Below are 18,364 nucleotides of genomic sequence, written 5' to 3'. Positions count from 1 at the left end.
CACCCAATTGTCACCTGGATTCATAGGTAGGGAGCTCTCAACTCCTCATCCAGTTCCTTGTTGAGTTCCTCATCCAGTTTCATATTGAAGCTCACAATGTCCAATCCACCTCAAGTCCTTTGCAGTTTCTGTTTCTGGGAAGACAGAAGCTTAGCAGAGCCAAAACAACATCCATTCACATTGCCAGCACCATCATCTATTCACTATCTGCCTGTGACATCAACACAGACCCACAAACAAGGTCTGAGAACTCAACACTAGCCATCAGTATAGTCCCAGGACCTCTGAAACCCTCCTCCAGGACATCTGTAAACAGACAACAAGAAAATCCTCTTTCAGGGCTTTCAATAAGGTCCCAGGGCTTCTGTACAAAGTATTACAAACAAAAATCAACACAGACAGAACAGACAAACAAAATACCTGGCCACCACAAAGTTCCCCTTCTCAATTCTGCTCTTTCCCAGCTTGGGCTTCTCCTTCTATATAGTCATTAGCTCCTCCCTGTTCCCCCCACCTCTTATGTCCTTCCTGTTCCTGTCTTTGGCAAGTTCTGTTTCTTAATGAAGACTTGATATAATTATGGGCAAGGCTCAAAAGAAACTTGAACTGAAACAAGGTGCTAAATAATTAAATAGCTGAAACAAGGCACTAAGTACTTCTTTGCTTGCCATTACTCTAACCCAGGACCTTGGATTTAAACCCATGTCACCACTCTCAGTTCACTGCTCTTTCTCCTGTTTGACATCCAATGCTTACATTAGAGACATCCAGTTATATTGGGTTTTGACCATCTACTTTGACTGAGTGACCATAGCACAAGACTGGAGACTTAAAAAATACATGTAGCAGAGAATCCCAGAAGTGGAGGGAACCAAAGAGGTGGTTCCAAAAAATCATTTCCTAAGTGCAGGATGCTGAAAGTGACTCAAAACACCAGTTTTAATTTTTTTAATGCAGAGATTTTAATGGAATTGAATTTATAGAATTATAGATTTAGAGACAGAAGGGGAAAGGAACAGCATGTATTTAACACCTACTATGTTCTAGACATTTACAAATATCCCATTTTATCCTCACAAGTCATCTTAAAAGCAATCTAGTCCAACCAACTCATTTTAGAGAGGAAGAACTGAAGTCCAGAGAGGTTAAGTGATTTGCCCAAGGTCACACAGGGAATAAGCAATTGAGCCTAGATCTGAACCCAGGTCCACTAAATCCAAACCTGGAGCTCTTTCCATTACATCACATCACATTGTTATGTGCCAGGTACTATGTTGGGCTATGGCCATACTAAGGCAAAAATGGAAATCACAAACCTAGTATACATTAAGAAGTATGTGGAGGGTAGATGAAAAAAAATATAAAGTAAATATCCATTAACAATAGGATTTAAAACCATAGTATGGCAGCCCCAAAAAGCCAAGAGTATTTTTTAAGATATGGTATCTAGAACATGGGTGGTGGTGAACCCATTGTATTCCCCCTTGATCAGACCCCATCTGTAGTAAAATGTTCAGAAATGACTACCACATTGAGGAAAGAGGTTGGCGATCTGGAGTGTGCCTCAAGGTGGATGGTCAAGCTAATGAGGAAAACCAGGATCAGATGAAGGAAATGGAGATGCTGTGCTTTGAGAAGACTTAGGAGGAGATCTGATAACTTGACTTTGAGCATTCAAACTGGGAAGAAGAACTAGATTTGCTCAATTTGACCCCAGAGAGCAAAACAAGGAGCAGTAATTGGAAGCTGCAGAGAACTTTAGGCTCGATAAAAACCTGATGAATTAAAGCTACCCCAGATGGTGGAACAGGCTGCCTCGGGAGGTGGTTATCTCTCTTCACAACCAACTGGGAGTTGGGACAGGGAGAAGGGGGTGCAGGTGACTGTTCAGGTACAAGCTGAACTGGACAGTCTCTTCCTTCTGCATCTGAGCTTCTGCATTTCTATCATGTGTCACAACAGCTTCCTGAAGCCTGCATCTCCTTTACAATGTCCCTTGTGGGGGGTCATCCAGCCTATGTTTGAAGGCTTCCAGCAATGGGAGACATTATATACTGAAGCAGCCCATTCCATGTTTGGATAGCTCTAATTGTTAGGAAGGTTTTGGTTTTTTTTATATCAAGTTAAAATTGGCTTCTCTGCAACTGCTACCCTTTGTTTGTATCCCTGCTCTGTTTGACCAAGAAGAACAATAACCCTTTAGATATTTAAAGATAGCAGTCATGATTCCCACCATCTCCCTTCCCCTCTCCTCCCCTCTCTACTCCTACAGTCTTCTGTTCTTGAGGTTAAAATAACCCCACTTCTTAAATCGATTCTTATGATGTAATGGTTCCTAGTTTGCTCCCCTTTGGATGCTTTCTGGGTTGTCACTGACTTTCCTAAAATGGGGGTACCAAGAACTGAAGGTAGTACTCCAGAGGTACTTTGACTAACATAGAGGATCATGGGTCCACTACTTACTTCATTCTAGTACCTGGACTACTGTTAATGCAACTTAAGGTTGAGCTGGGTTTTTGGCTAACGTAATGCTAATGATTAATACTAAACTTTAAGTCTATAAAAACTATCAGATCTTGTTTGCAGAAGCCATTGAATAACCCTACCTCCCCTATGCTCTGGCTTATCCAATTGGGTTTTGGACCATAAGTGGGCTGTCTAGTCTCTGGTTGCATAGATTATTTTTTAACTTGTTAGTCATTTTGTTTTGACTCAAGGTAATGTTCAACAAACATCCAAACAACCCCCCATTTACAAAATATATTGTTTCCCCCCAAAAAATATGTTAATCACTTTTTAACAGAATAGAGGGAGGTGTCTTTTAATGTTGGTAGCATGTTACTAATATTGACCACTGTGTTTGACCAGAGTTTTATTTTTATAAACTTCTGAAGTGTTTTTGATCTGAAGCCAAATAGCCCAGCAAATCCACATCCAGAGAAAAAACTGATAGAGTCTGAATACAGATAAAAGCATACTATTTTCACCGTCTTTATTTTTTTGTATTTTTTTCCTTTTATTCTATTTCTTCATTTACAACATGACTAATATGGAAATAGGCTTTACATGATTGCACATATATAATCAACATCAAATTGTTTATTGTCTTAGAGAGGAGGGAGGGGAGGAAGGGAGAAAAGAGGGGAGGGAAAGAGAAAAATATGGAACTCAAAATCTTATTAAAAATTGCCTCTACATGTAATTGGGAAAAATAAAATACCGTTAAAAAAAAGAAAAAAAAATAGCCCAGCAAAGTTTAGCTTTAAATGTTGACCTCATGAAGGATAATGTCACCTCTAGGATCAAATATAAAATCTTCTATGTAACAGTCAAAGCCTTTCCTGACCTGGCTTCCTTCTACCTGTCTAGTTTTCTTACTCCTTCCTCTCCTCACTCTCAGTACTCTGCAGTCCAGTGACACTGACTCCTTGCTGTTCTTCACACTGTATCTCCACACTCCTGCTGTTTTTACTCTCTGTTCCTGATACCTGGAACAAGGTTTCTCCTCATCTCTGCTTCCAGGCTTTCCTGGCTTCCTTCAAGTCTCAGTTATAATCTCGACCTCCTACAAGAAACCTTTCTAGATCCCTTAATGCTAGTGCTTTTCCTGTATTGATTTTCTCCAATTTATCCTCTCTGTAGAGGGCCATCTCCAGTCCTCCTGATCTATATCTGGCCACTGGACCCAGATGGCTCTGGAGGAGAGAGTGAGGCTGGTGACCTTGCACAGCCCTGCCTCACTTAAATCTAATTCACTCGCAAGTCATGGCATCACCTTCCTGAAGGCCTGGCCCCCTTTGAGAATGAAGGGCAAACAACAGCCATCCTGTCTGGGTCCTGTTTGAACACAGTTGTTTACATGTTATCTCCCCCATTAAGCTACAAGCTCCTTGAGAGCAGGGACTGTCTCTTGCCTATCTTTGAATACCCAGTACTTCACGCAATGGCTGGCTCAGAGTAGATGACTACCAAATGCATACTGACTCACTGTTGCCTCATCCCAGGACCAGCCACACTGAGTCCATAGACACTCCTCACCCATTTGACCAAATGATGAATTTTTGGCCACCTCAACTCTCAGAAAGGAGTCATGACTTGAACTGGTGAAGGGCATCCCCACAGAAGGGGACTCATGAAACAGTTGCCCCTTAGCTCCCAGGGCAATGGGTGAGGAAAGCATTTGCCCTTCAAATTTCCTTTAGAGGTGTGCATTGTTATCATTGGTAACCGGTTCCCAGGAACTATAGTTTTGCACACATGCTACTTGGAGAGAGACAGATGTTTTCATCAATGAGGCAAAATAGTCCAGTGTTCTGAAGTCCACCAAGAAGCAAAAACAGACTTCTGAGACGATGCTTTTCAAAAAGTGTTTTTCACTTGTGTTACTGAGGAAAGAAAGAAAAAACATTATCGGGCACTAAGCAAATTGGCAAAATTGATTTAATGCATCCTGTGTGAAGAGTACAATACAGTGAACCCCTGTCCCCTCCACCAACACATATAATCAAGAACCCCCAAGGAATGGCATTTCCAATAATGGAGAATTTAAATAAGGGGATTAAACCTTTTTTGTGTCATGGACAGTTCTGGCAGTCTGGTGAAGCCTAAGGATACCTTCTCAGAATAATGTTTTTAAAAGCATAAAATAAAACACACAGGAAGGCAATTATATAGAAACAGTTTACAAAGGAAGGCAATTATATAGAAACAGTTATCGGCATATTTTTAAAAACAAGTTTGTGGACCTTAGGTTAAGAATACCTGATTTAAACCTTTAGGTGCAAAATTCTAAAATGTTAGTGATGTCGATGACGACACCTGTAAAATATAGCGCACGTTTCCCTGCCTTCTTAAATCGGGCATTTGTAATTTAACCTTCTTTAGTGCTGAGTCCAAAGAAAGCCTTAGGGGAAGGAGCTAGTGTTTTATCACATCTGAGAAGTGATCAGCTACCCTCACTGTAACTACTTCTAGCAGTCCCTTTCCTCCTCATACCTTGCTACTTCTAAATTTCCATGAGTTGAGGAAACTAGGTAACCAAGCTCGTTAGAAATATGTGTCAAAAGGAATCAATAGGCTCCGAGTGCAACCAAGGAGCTTGTGTGAGTGAAGTTCATGTGCTTTCATATTTGGCTTTGTAACAGCGATCAGGGATACTCAGAGATTTCTTCCCATCTTCCTAACTTTCAACTGTTTGTCTGTAGAGGAGTTAACTGCATTGGTAGGCAGAAGGCAGGACCAGGACCACTGGGGAGGTGTTACAAAGATATCAGTTATAGTTGATTAAAGGAAAGGACTTCCTACCAGAGCTGTCCAAGAGTGAATGAGCTGCCACTGTAGGTAATGAGCCTACCATTTCTGGAAGAATTCAGAAAAATGCAGTTCAATTCAATAAGCCTGAGCACTGAGTCTACAAAACAAAACACACCAAAATAGTTTCTGTTCTCAGGGAGCTTACATCTTACTGGGGCTTGGGTAGAGGATACAACATGTACACAAATAAATAGGTTCAAGGTAAGAGGAGGGAGACAGCACTGAGAACTGGGGTTGCTGGGAGAGGCTTTATATAGGAAATGGCCCCTGAGCTGAGAAATTTGTATGAGAGAGTAAATTCGAGACTAGGGGAGAGGGGTAGCCTGTGTGAACTCATGTCATGGAGACATGCTATAGACTATCAAGTTTGGAGTATGGCAAGAAATCCATCTTCCCTGGAGTGTAGACTATGTTGGAAATAGTGAGGTGGAATCAGATTGGAAGGGGCTTTAAATGCCAGATTGAGGAATTTGCATTTTATCTTAAATTTGTCAGCAGTGGACTAACAGACAAGTATTATATGAAGAGACTGGGATCAAGGAAGCCACCTAAGCGGCAATTACAGTGGTCCAGTTGAAAGGTTATAGGGTTCTGAATTAGAATAATGGCTATGTAAGTGGAAAGAAGGGAGTATGTGTAAGAGGCGCATGTGGGGTGGACAGCTTGGCAGCTGATTGGATCGAGGAGTAAGAGAAAGGGGAGCATTATGGTTAATTTCAAGATTGTGACAGGGATGCCTTCAGCAGAAATGGGGGTGCTTGAAAGACAGGCATGTGTGAGGGGAAAGATGACTAGTTTTGGACATGCTGGAGATGACCAGCAGGAGGTTTGCAAATATCAAGAAAGGGATGTTCAGGAGAGAAATTTGGGTTCAATATATAGCTTTGGTAGACATTAGCATAGAGATGATGCGATGATGCCTGAACCCTTGCGAACAGGAGATCATCCAGGGAAAGAGTATGGAAAGTGAAGAAAAGGTATAAAACAGTCTTTGGGGAGACCCATGCTCAGGGAGAAGAATAAGGATCAGCAAAAATACTGAGGAGGAACATTCAGATAAGAAGAGAACCAGGAGAGAACAAAGTGATGAAAACCAAGGCAGGAAAGGGTATCCAGGAAGAGAAGTAGCTGAATTGTGGTGTATGAGAATTGGGACAAGGCCGTTAGATGCAGCAGATTGTTGCTGACTTTGGAGAGAAGATCTTTGGATTAGAGTCCTGTCCTAAAAATCCAGACCACAAAGGTGAATTGTCATCTGCCAGGGCTGCTATAGAAGGGAGTCAGAAGTTAATAAGCATTTAAGTGCCTTCTCTGTGCCAAGCATTGTGCTAAGTGATAGTGACACAAAAAGAGGCAAAAACCAGGCCCTGCCCCCCAAGGAGTTCACGATCTAATGGGAGAGGCAACAAGTAAACAAATATGTACAAATAAGTTGTATACATGATCCGCAGGAAAAAAATTAAGAGAGGAGAGATACGAGAATTAAGAGGGGTCTGGAAAGGCTTCCTATAAAAAATGGGATTTTAGCTGTAGCTTAAAGGGGTCCAGAAGATAGAGATGAAGAGGGAGAACATTCCAGGCATGGGAGATAGCCAGAGAAAATGCCTGGGGCCCTATTGGCTAGGAACAACTATGCTGTGAGCCCATGAAATCGGGTATCTCGGTTTTTATCTAAACCTCTTTCCCCAGCCCCCGCACCTAGCATGGTATTCTGCATGTAGTAAGTGTGTATTGATGGACTGATTATTTGGGAAGGCAGTTGGGTTAGATGGTCTCTGAAATCCCTTCCACCACCGAGATTCTGTGATTCTATCTGGGCAGGAATAAAAGCATAATAAGAACAGAAACAGTAATTATAGTTCCCACATCTAAATCACTTATTTTTTTCTTTTTGGAGGGGGGAGGGCAGGGCAACTGGGGTTAAGTGACTTGCCCAAGGTCACACAGCTAGTAAGTGTGTTAAATAAGTTAAGTGTCTGAGGCTGGATTTGAACTCAGGTCCTCTTGACTCCAGGGCTGGTGCTCTATTCACTGCATGGCCCAGCCGCCCCATCTATGTCACTTTTAAGGAGAAGGAAAGCAACATTTATTAAAGTACCTACTATGTGCCCAAAACTGTGCTAAGCACTTTACATATATTAGCTTATTGGCTCCCACAACAACCCTGTGAGGCAGGTGCTACTGTTACTCTCATATTATAGTGGAAGAGACTGAGGTAGACTGAATTTAAATTATTTGCCAGGCTCACACAGCTAGCAAGCGTCTAAGGCCAGATCTGAACTCGTATCTTCTTGACTCGAAGTCCAAAGCTCTATCCACTGGGCCTGAGTTTATAAAGTATATGCCTGGTGATAACCATGTGAGGTGGGTGGTACAAGCACAATTTTCCCTATTTACCAGAAATTCAAGAAAACTTCAGAGGATAATGTGACTTGTTTTGCCCCATATCACATAACTAGCTAGGGTGGGAGCCCAGTTTCTAACCCATGTCTCCCAACTCCAGGTTCATCTATCTCTCTTTCCATTAAACCATGTTGTACATAACAGGTACATGAATTCCCAATGGAAAAGGTTCAGCTGTGTTCCCGAGGTGCACATACACCTAGCACAGATGGATGGCACAAATGCTGTTTTATAATCCTGGAATTCCCCTTTCCTCTCTTGGAGCCTTGCACCAGGCTAAGCATCTTGTCTTTGACCAAATGGAGAATCTGTTGAATGAGTGATCGAGATCCTTTGGGGTAAAAGGGCAAACAGGGTGAGATGGGCATAATCTCGAAAGCCTTCCTGGAAGAGAACATCATGAAGGCGTAAGCTGTGTGTGTGTGACTTTGAAGTCTGAAACTTTAGCAGTGATCTGTAACTTGCTTCCTCCCCTATCCTCAGGACCCTGGTGAAGGGTCAGTGATCCCAATGACATAATATTATCTTTTCTTTCAGAATACAAAACAACTACTTAGCCTTACAGAGGATTAACCAGGAGCTGGAAGACAAGTTATACCGAATGGTAAGTTCTCAACCAGGCCCTACGTGGATTGTCTTAAGTTTGTGGTCTTTAGATGGCTGGGTAAGGATGAGCATTAAGTTGGCCCCTCCTACCTCAGAGGTGTTGCCATTGTGCACCCTTCTACATGACATGACTAGACAGCACTACCCTCTTATACCTTATTAGATAGATCTCTTCTGCCGAGTCCCTTTGTAAGCCTGGCCAAGAAAGACTCTGTATGGGAAGCCTAGGGTGGGAAATAGTCTCCTCTTTTTGTAAGGTCATGTGTATGTGGACTAAATCAAACTTGGTATTTAGAAGTCCAGAAATTGCTTCAAGTGCTATCCTTGTGGCTATATCATTCAAAGTTAACGTAGGAACAGGAGGCCATTCATGGCAACTCTCTGTGCTTTTGATCTCCAATGAAGATTTCTTAAACTGATCTTTAAGAGCCTTTACTGACAACCCCTCCCTCTACTCCATGGCACAAAACCATAGAATGTTAGAGCTGGAAGTAACTTTAGAGTCATAGAATATAGAATGTCAGAGCTGCAAGGGGACTTAGATTCATAGAACAGAGAATGTCAGAGATGCAAGGACACTTTAAATTATAGAATGTGTTTACATGATTGTATGCATATAATCTATATCAAATTGCTTACCATCTTAGGGAGGAGAGAAGGAAAATATTTGGAACTAAAATTTTATTTAAAAAAATGAATGCTAAAAATTGTCTTTATGTGTAATTGGAAAAATAAAATACTATTTAAAAGAAAAAATATATCAAACATAGAATATTAGGACTGCATAAGGCCCTTCAGACATAGAAGACAAAGCAGTAGAGCTGCACAGGGCCTTTGAATCATAGAGCTTAGAATGTTAGTGCTCGACAGGACATTTGAATATGGAATTAAGAAATCTGGAGCTTGAAGGGGTCACAGGATACAACATTTCAGAGAAGGGAAGTACTTAGAGAACACATCCTTCTCATTTTACAAACTAGGAAACAAAGGTCAAGAAAAGTGAAGTCATATTGACAGCATCATACAGAGAAGTAGTAGTCTGTTGAATGAATGCATAAAGGAATGGCTGCAGTGAGTTTTAAGTCAGAAATTAAATGCTGTTTTTGTCAGGGATGATTGTTCAGAAACACAGGTATCTTTTGCTCTTCTATTATATGTATTTCCCAGCATATGTTTCTCTGCCCCCTCTCTAGAGGTCTATCCCTTATACAAAACTAACCAACATATCAAAGTCTGATGTTCTGTACCCACAATCCCGCCCCACGCTAAAGAAAAGAGATAGGTGTCTTCTTATATATAGCTCTTCTCTGGGGCCACATTTGATCACTGTCATTTCACAGCATTCGATTTCAATCGTTGGCCTGTTGTTCTTTCCATTTGCATTGTAGTCGTCCTTGTGTATGTTATTTTCCTTGTTCTGTTTTCCTTCACTCTGCCTCAGTTCCTAGAAGTCTTCCTATGCCTGCATGATCCTAAGGGATGATTGCTAGGCAAAACAACACTGAAGGTTTTGTGGAGTCCTTTTTTCACCTGAGACTCTTTAGCAGTCAGCAGGAGGAGTGTGAAATGTTTGAAGGAAGATGGAGACTGGGTCTGGGAGCTAGCAGTGCTGATAACAGTTGACTCAGACATTTATAAGGTAAGACAGAGGCCAGAGAGAGGGCTACTGAGGAAGCTGCAAGGATAGATGGGGTTTTACCACCCTTGGGAGCTAAGGAACCTGGAGAGGAAGCATGGTGGGACAAAAGGCACAAGAGTCCTGGCTCAGTGATCTCAGTCCTATGACCTCAGACAGGTCAATAGTATAATCTCCCTAGCCTCGATTTCCTCTTCTGTAAAATGAGAGGTTTGCTCCACATAACTCATCACAGCCTTCAATGTATAAAGCTAAGAAACTCTGAAGAGAAGAGTTCTCAAATCTTGGCAGGTGAACTCTCCAAGTTTTACCCTCCACTCTGTGCAAGGTCAGTCTCCTCCCTATCCCCTGCATAGGCCATTCATTTTTAATTCCCTTTGCCTGTAATTTATACCATTGTCTATCTCAGCACCCTTTGGTGGCTTCCTCCTATTGAGTTCCTATGTCTCAGAGATGGAAGAATGCTTGAAAACCATTGACAGCTCTTCTCCCTTTGGGACCCAAAGGAGAATGTTTCACCTACTACTTGGGGTCTGGTTCCTTCTTGAGCCCCACCCAATGACACTGCATAGTTGACTGCATGGCAGCTTTAGGAACTGCCCATAAAATGTTTTTGAGCTATTTCCTCTCTCCATTTTTAGGAAAATATTGGTTACTTTTGATATGACTAATTGACTATGGGAACACATTTTTATTTAATTTTAAGTTTACAAAGTGATTTCCTTACAGATCCCTGTGAGGTAGGTGTGATTATCTCTATTTTACTGCTTAGAAAACAGGTTCAAGAAAGGGAAGTCACTCCCCTGTGCTTTAACCCAGGATACAAGCTGATAAATTCCAACTATAAATCCCACATTCTTTCCATTACAGAATGTCAGAAGTCTTCGAGAATGACATTGATGTGGTGCAGTCCCTTTTCCCTTCTTTGTGGTACCTGATGTAGCTAGAAAGTAGCCTGCTAGTCAAATCAGGATTGTAGGCAGAGGAGCAACCCCATAGGAAGGCAGGAATCAGGGACCAGGAAAATTGAGGATTCTGAACAAGCAGACCTGAGCAAAGCCATCAGTAATCTAGGAGCAGGAATGAATAATACCCAAATGTTGGGGGGTCAAGGCAAAGCGATGGGCCAAGAAACTAAACAAGCAGCTCAGATAGCAAATGAAACCTTGAAATAAAAATAACTGTTGCTTATATAGTACTTTACATTTCAGAATGCATTTTACATACATTATCATACTTGAGCTTCATAACAAGCCTTAAAGGTAAGTACCAGAGCTACTATTCCCATTTTATAGGCAATAAAATTAAGACTTAGAAAGGCTAAGTGGTTTTCCCATGGCTACATAGCTGTAAAGTGTCAGAGGTAGGATTTTTACCCAAGTCTTCCTGACTTAAAATCCAGCATTCTCTCTGCTCTGCCATACTATTCTCTAAGCAAAATCCACTTCGGACATTAAATTATAAGATCATGAGATCATAGATCCAGGCCTGGAAGGGACCTTGGAAGACATCTAGCCCACCTCCCTCATTTTACAATGAAGGCAGAAACTGCCTGTTTTTTTTTATTCCTAATGGGAGTGGAATCAGTCCCAGGATGTGTCCCATCAAAGGGCTCCAAATAGGAAGTGAGCTGCAGCACTGGGCTTGAACTCAGAATGTGACTCAGATCCCAACTTTGACATTTCCTATCTGTGTGACCTTGGGTAAGTCACAGGCTCAATTTTTAGGACTTGGTTCCCTCATCTGTAAAATGAGGGAGTTGCATTAGATGAGCTAGCTGTAAGGTCCCTTCCAGCTCTAAATCTATATATAATCCTATAATCTCTGAGGTCTCTTCCAACTCAGAGATTTTACGATCCTAAGTGATGAATGAATGAATGAATATACAGGAATGATGAACACAAGTAACTCGTTTAAGAGTCTGCCCCTGATATTGAAATCAGGCTTCTTCAATGCCAGACTTCATCCCATTGGCCCAGGTAAAAGATCAGAAGCTATTGTCTCTGTTTCCCCCAAGTCACTGGATATGGGAGAGCAGGGTAGGAGGTCAGTGCAAGCTTGCTTTACAGAACAGCCTAGTTAATGAGCCAAGAAGCTGCCCATGGAGAGGGAGCTCCAGGAAAGGCCCAGTCAGCTCAGGCTGGCACCATGCTGCCAACCCAGCTCGAGGCAAGGTTAGCTAAGCCAGTGAGTTCCTCTAATTGGAAACAGATAAGAAACACCTTGTGCCTGGGAGTCAGAGCAGAGAGGATGAGGACAGATCTGAATGTGATGGCTAACTTAGTGAAAGATGGAGAATTCTTTCCCCTCCATCCTCAGATCAAGCAGACTAGGTACAAGTCCTATGAAAAAGGAAGTTAGTGCCTATACAGTTGTTTGGGGAAATGAGATTGTTTTCAATCCTTCTGTTCAGTCAACTAACACATCCATCTCTTCCTTTCCTCTGTATCCCCAGGACCACCCACCCAGAAGGCCTTCATTCCTTCTCCCCTTATCAGTAGGACCAGCCTACTGATGATCCATTTGCCTCCAGCTTCTTCCCCTCTGTCCACCTTCACATGGAGACATTAATCTTCCTAAAACAGTTATGATTTAAGACCTGCATGGACTCCTCATCTTACTCCTTAGCTTGCCATTCAAGGTCCTCTACAGTCTAGCCCCACCTACATCTCACTGGCTACAGGATTTGCAATATGAGCTTATGAGCCCTTTTCTGCAGTTAATATTTATTGGGATGAGTAGTACATCTAGTTCTGAATCCATACCACATTCAGTCAAAAGTAGGCATAAGCTTTGACCAAATGTAGCCCCCAGTGGGTGCCACCAAATTGAGGCAGTATGAGGATGTAGCAGCAAGAATGATGGATTTGGAATCAGAGCACCTACTTTCAAGTCTCAGCTCTTCCCTTACTACCTGTGTGATCTTGGTTGAGTAAATTCGTTCCTCTAGGTCTCAGTTTTCCCTTCTGTGAAATGGGAGTGAGGAGTGAGGGTAGAACCTAAGGTTCTTCCCAACTTTCCATCTATGGTCCTGAGCAACAGCCATCTCTTTTCCTATCCTCTAACTCTCTCTCTCTCCTACCATCCTCTCCTATACAAATCCTACCCATTTTCAAAACCAGTCACTATCACTTCTCCCTAATGTTGTCCCTTACTACATGAGGATGTCTCTCTCATCCCAATTCCTATAGCGCTCACTTACTAGGTCTACACTTGACCCAACCTTCAGTGATGCTGTGTTCCCACCTTATCTCTGCCCCTATATTCCTCACTCGTTAGACTATGAACTCTCTGAGAGCAAGGATGGTGTCTTACTTATGTATCCAGTCTCTGCATTTCTCTTCACCATACTTTGCACATAGCAGGGCCACAGGAAATTTTCAGGTTTTTAGCATGCTTCTTTGCTGTATGCCTAGCATTTCAGCACAAATAGACCATGGTGTCCTGCCACTTTCCTTCTCAGTGGCTTTGCCCTTATATAACACTGTAAGTTTTACAAAGTGCTTTAGTGCATTATCACGTTGGGAATCATAACAAACCTTCAGGGGTAAGCACAAGAAGTATCATTCCCATTTTACAGGTGATCAAAATTAAGACTTAGAAAGGAAAAGGAGGTCTCTTGGCCTCATAGCTAATGAGTGTCAGAGGCAAGGTCTTTAGCTGAGGCTTCTTGACCTAAAGTCCAGTATCCTTTATGCTAAGCCATAAAACCTTTCCTCTAAGCGAAACCTACTTCAGGCATGAAATTATAAGAATATGGCGTCATTGATCTTTAGCTGGAAGGGACCTTAGAGGTTATCTAGTCCAACTCTCTCAACTTACAGATAAGGAAACTGCCTCTTAGGGAAAGAGATAGTGTTGTCTTTTCCATTCCATTGTTTGGGGTGGGAGGTTGTTTGGGTGTTTTGAGGCAGTTGGGGGTTAAATGACTTTCCCAGGGTCACACAGCCAGTAAGTGTCAGAGGCCAGCATTGAACTCAGGTCTCCTGACTCCAGGGCCAGTGTTCTATCCACTGTGCCACCTAGCTGTCACTTCTCCCATGAAATTGAGCTCCTTGAGGGCAGGGATTATCTTTCTCCTCTTTTTGTATCCCCAGAGCTTAAAATGGAAACCAGAGCAGGAGAAGATACCCTGGGAAAGGAGGTGGGCAGCAGTTTCAAAAGCAGGAGACAAAGGATTGAACCAAAGCATTAGACATAGCAATTGAAAGATGCATTCTTATCCTAGAATACATTTGTTCTCTTATCACTACCTACTTACATGCTCTTCTTCCCTCAAGACCCAGCTCAGATGCCACCTCCTCCATGAAGTCTTTCCTCATTCTCCAGCTATAAGGAAGGAGAGCTGAAAATAAGTATGTTTTTAAGTACCTACTATGTGCCAGGCACTGAACTTTACAAATCTTATCTCATTTACTTCTCAAAATCACCCTGAAAGATAGGTGCTATTATTATCTCTTTTTTACAGTTGAGGAAACTGAGGCAAACAGAAGTTAAGTGACTTACTCAGGGTCACACAGCTACTACGTGTCTATGGGCAAATTTGAACTCAGGTCTTCCTAACTCCAGGCTTAGTGCTCTATCCACTGTGTCACTTTGTTGCCTAGCTAGTAAATCATGAGATCAAAGGATTTAGAGAAGTACCCAGCCGATCTCTCCTCATTTTACGAATCTCTCCTTACCTGAATTTTCTCAGAGCGCTTACTTTATCCAGATCTCTCCTTTGTCCCTATCACATTTTACCTGGAATCATACTTATTTGTCACATATGTTATCTCCCTCCCTGAGTAGAGAGTAAGCATCTTGAGGGCAGAGACTATGCTGTTTCTCATCTTTACATCCTTAACAGTAAACACCTGGCTATGCTCATGGTGGTCTCCAATTCCACAAGTACCTACTATGAGCAACTGATGTACTAAGGATTCAAAGACAGGCAAAAAGAAGTCCCTACATTCAGTGAGTTTACATCCTGCTAGGGGATCCGATAGGTATGCAGAGAAGTACACTGTGTGGTGATTTAAGAAGGAAGGGATGCTGACACCTGAGGGGATCAGCAAATATTCCATGGATGAGATGGTCTGAGCCAAGCCTTAACAGAAGATAAATGTTCCTGAAATTTAATTTAATTTAATTGAGTTATTGACGAAGTGATGGCTGAGTGCAAAACCTTCTTAGAATGACCAAAAATCAAATTCTGGCATAGGGTATGTGAATTTAAAAGTGGTTTAGAGAGAAGGAAGGAAAAATGATTGATGGCCCAATGCTCCGTTGAGGAGAGAGAAAGTCATGGGAAAGAATCCAAAGGTAATTCTGACTCCAGTGTTGGTTTTGGTTTTTGTCTTTTATAAAATTTCCAGGTTCTCTAGCCTATTGATTATGGACTTGGGGGAAACAGATACAAAGAGGGTCATGGGAAATGGAATGTAAGGCAGTGAACAGAAAAAAAATCAGATAGCTCTTGAAATAATTTTGGATCCTTGATTTGTTACTCAGTGGGTTAGCTACTTATCTCTCCCATCTTCGTGCTATTCACAAATTTAATAAACATGCTTGTCCCTTTCATCTAAGGCAGTGATTTAAAATGCTGAACACACAACAAGGCCAAGAACACAGTGCATAAGCACCATTTTAAAAAGCCTTCCATTAATCAGGATGTTTATCCAAACAGCCATAAATCCACCTGACTGCTCTATCATCAACTCTACATCTCACCATCTTGTCCATGAGGATCCCATGAGCTGAGACAGAGCCATAAATAAGCTCATGAAGCAAGTGTTCAGGCCAATTCTGCAGACATTTTCTGTAGTATGGAAATCCACTACTTTAGAAACTACATCTTTAGTTACCAGAGTACTGGATGTTACCAGAGCTGAACGAAACCTTGGAATTTTAGAATATAGTCTGTCAAATAGGGATAGGAGCTTAGAATTCTAGAGTGTAGAATATCAGAGCTGGAAGGAATGCTGGAGGTCATCTAGTACAACCACCCTCATTTTTACAAATGGGGAAACTGAGGTCTAGAGAAGCATGCTGCACTGTAAGCTCTGAGCACAAACTGTCTTCTGTAACTGGATCTTACCCAGTTCCTAGCACAATAGTCCTTAATAAACATTAATTTAATTCCCAAAAGGAATGCAGCAAATCAGAGACAGCCCCAGGTCTCCAGGCTGTCATTTTTAATGGTGGAATTGTAATCAGCTTGAAGGAGAAGCCCGATCTGGCTCTTCTCTTCTAAACCTTGTGGGAGGTAGCAAAAGGGAATGAATGAGCAGGTTTGATTTCATTACATGCTCCATGGGAATAAGTATCACTCCATTATCCAACAAGTGATTGGTGCATCCAAAGTGAGTTCCTTGGGGAGCATCAGCCCCTCCACAAGCATGGGGTTGATAAATAACTCTTTTATAATTTATCCAAGGAGCAAATGGAAAAGAAGAATAAGAAACTCCTTACAAAATTAGCTCCAATTTCTCTGCAGGCAGTAAAGAGTCTAGTATGTGTGGTCAGCTAGTATTCCTAGCCGTAAGGTATTGAATAATTCTGTGGCTAAAAACTGTTGTAAAGTGGGAGCTGGAAGGGAGGACTAGAGCATAGGGAGAACAAAGGCAGGGGGCAGGAACATGCAAGATATGTTTGGAGGGAAGAGTTTGGCTATAGAGTAGAATGTGTGCAAGAGAGTAATGTGAATGAACTAATGAAGGAATGAATGAGGCGTTTATGAAGCTTTTACTATGGGTAAAGCACTGCACTAAGTGCTGAGTGTACAATTAGAAAAGGAAGACAGCCCCTGCTCTCAAGGGGTTCACCTTCTACCAGTGGTGACAACACATAGAGAAGGTTTGAGCTGCAAGTCAGATGGGAAAGTCCCATTGTCCTTAGGGTACAGGAGCAAAGCAGATGGTAATAGTTCTTTAATGTCATTTTGGGCATGACACAAGCTCAAATCCAGTTGGTTGGAAATTGGTGAAGATGACTGACCCCTTCTGCGTAAGAGTTGCTTCCCCAGATGACAGGTAGGAGGGGCAGGCTGGAAGCAGGACCAGCAATCTGCAGGGTGCTGCCACTTCTAGGCCTCTCGTGTCCATCTGGTGCTGGCTGGTCAATAGATGTCACTGGTGGGGATGGAGAAGGTAGGCCCCTTCTCCATAGCGGTCCCTCCCTTCAATGATGGCTGGGCTAGAAGCCAATCAACTTGGCTGAGGTCACTTACTTCTAAGGCTCTTGGGGTCAGGGTCCTGGGCTGTCTTCATCAAGGTCTGAGAAGAAATATTGGTGGCAGTGGTTGTGGTGGTGGTTTGACTTCCCTGGCACATGCCTCCTGTCTCTCCCTTGGTGCCTACCCTCTGGTATGAGATAAAAGTAGCAAAGAATGGCACAACTAGCTTGCAGAAGGCTTCAAATGCTGATAAAGTAGCATGTGAACTTTTGAGGTTTGAACTTTACTTGAATAGTAGAGAATTTGCAAAGTATCTTAAGATTTAGAACTGGAGGAAACAGATATTATTTAGCCCAATCCCCACCCCCTTCTCATTTAATAGATGAGCAAACTGTAGAACATTTGACTGAGAATAAAAAAGCATTTATTAGGCACTTACTATGTCAAGACTCTGTACTAATAACCAGGGATACAAACTAGAAAATTAAGATGTTTTTAGAAACCTACATTCTTTTTTTTTTGCTTTTTTTGGGGGGAGAGGGAAGGAAGGCAGGGCAATTGGGGTTAAGTGACTTGCCCAGAGTCACACAGCTAGTTTTTGTGTTAAGTGCCTGAGGCAGGATTTGAATTCAGGTCCTCCTGAATCCAGGACTCTATTTATTGTGCCACCTAGCTGCCCTGAAACCCACATTCTAATGGGGAAGTCAGCACATGTAGAAGGGATCAGCAGGAAGTCAGATGGAATGACTCAGTGGCAAAGTAATCAATCAGCATTAATTAAGCACCTGCTACATGCTAGGCACTCTGCTAAGCACCAGTACAAAAACAGGCAAAAGATAATTGCTTGGTCTCAAGGAGCTTACAATCTAACAGGAGAGACAACATGGAAAGAAATATATCCAAAGCAAGCTATAAACAGGATAAGGAGGAAATCATTAACAGAGGGAAGGCACTGGAATTAAGAGGGGTTGGGGAAGACTTCCTACAGAAGGTGAGATCTTAGTTGGGACTTAAAGGAAGCTAAGGAAGTCAGTAGTCAAAGGAGGAGAGAGAATATTCCAGGTATGGAGGACATCCATAGAGAACATCCAGAACAGAGAGATAGTCTCTTGTTTGTGGAACAGCTAGGAGACTAGTGTCACTAGATCAGAGAGTATGCATTTGGAATTAGGTATAAGAAACCTAGAAAGGAAGGAATGGCTTGGAATGCCAAACAGAACATTTTTGTATTTACTCCTGGAAGCAGGTGG

The 18,364-nt window shown here is 42.1% G+C and overlaps 1 protein-coding gene across 1 annotated transcript in view; it reads left to right on the top strand.

Moving 5' to 3' along the window:
- BEGAIN (brain enriched guanylate kinase associated) overlaps window positions 1-18,364 on the top strand; it is a 73,034-nt gene that overhangs the window by 8,941 nt on the left and 45,729 nt on the right. The window contains exon 2 of the mRNA XM_069103903.1: window positions 8,254-8,320. Within this exon, the coding sequence (XP_068960004.1) occupies window positions 8,318-8,320 (3 nt within the window). The 5' untranslated portion in view covers window positions 8,254-8,317. The remainder of the gene's footprint in view (window positions 1-8,253; window positions 8,321-18,364) is intronic.

Source organism: Petaurus breviceps, unplaced genomic scaffold (genome assembly GCF_028583685.1).
Source record: "Petaurus breviceps papuanus isolate PSGF00001 unplaced genomic scaffold, PetGlider_PUasm1.0 65, whole genome shotgun sequence".
Lineage (NCBI taxonomy): Eukaryota > Metazoa > Chordata > Mammalia > Diprotodontia > Petauridae > Petaurus > Petaurus breviceps.
The sequence above is the reverse complement of the archived record's forward strand: the minus strand, read 5'-3'. Positions and strand labels throughout refer to the sequence as shown.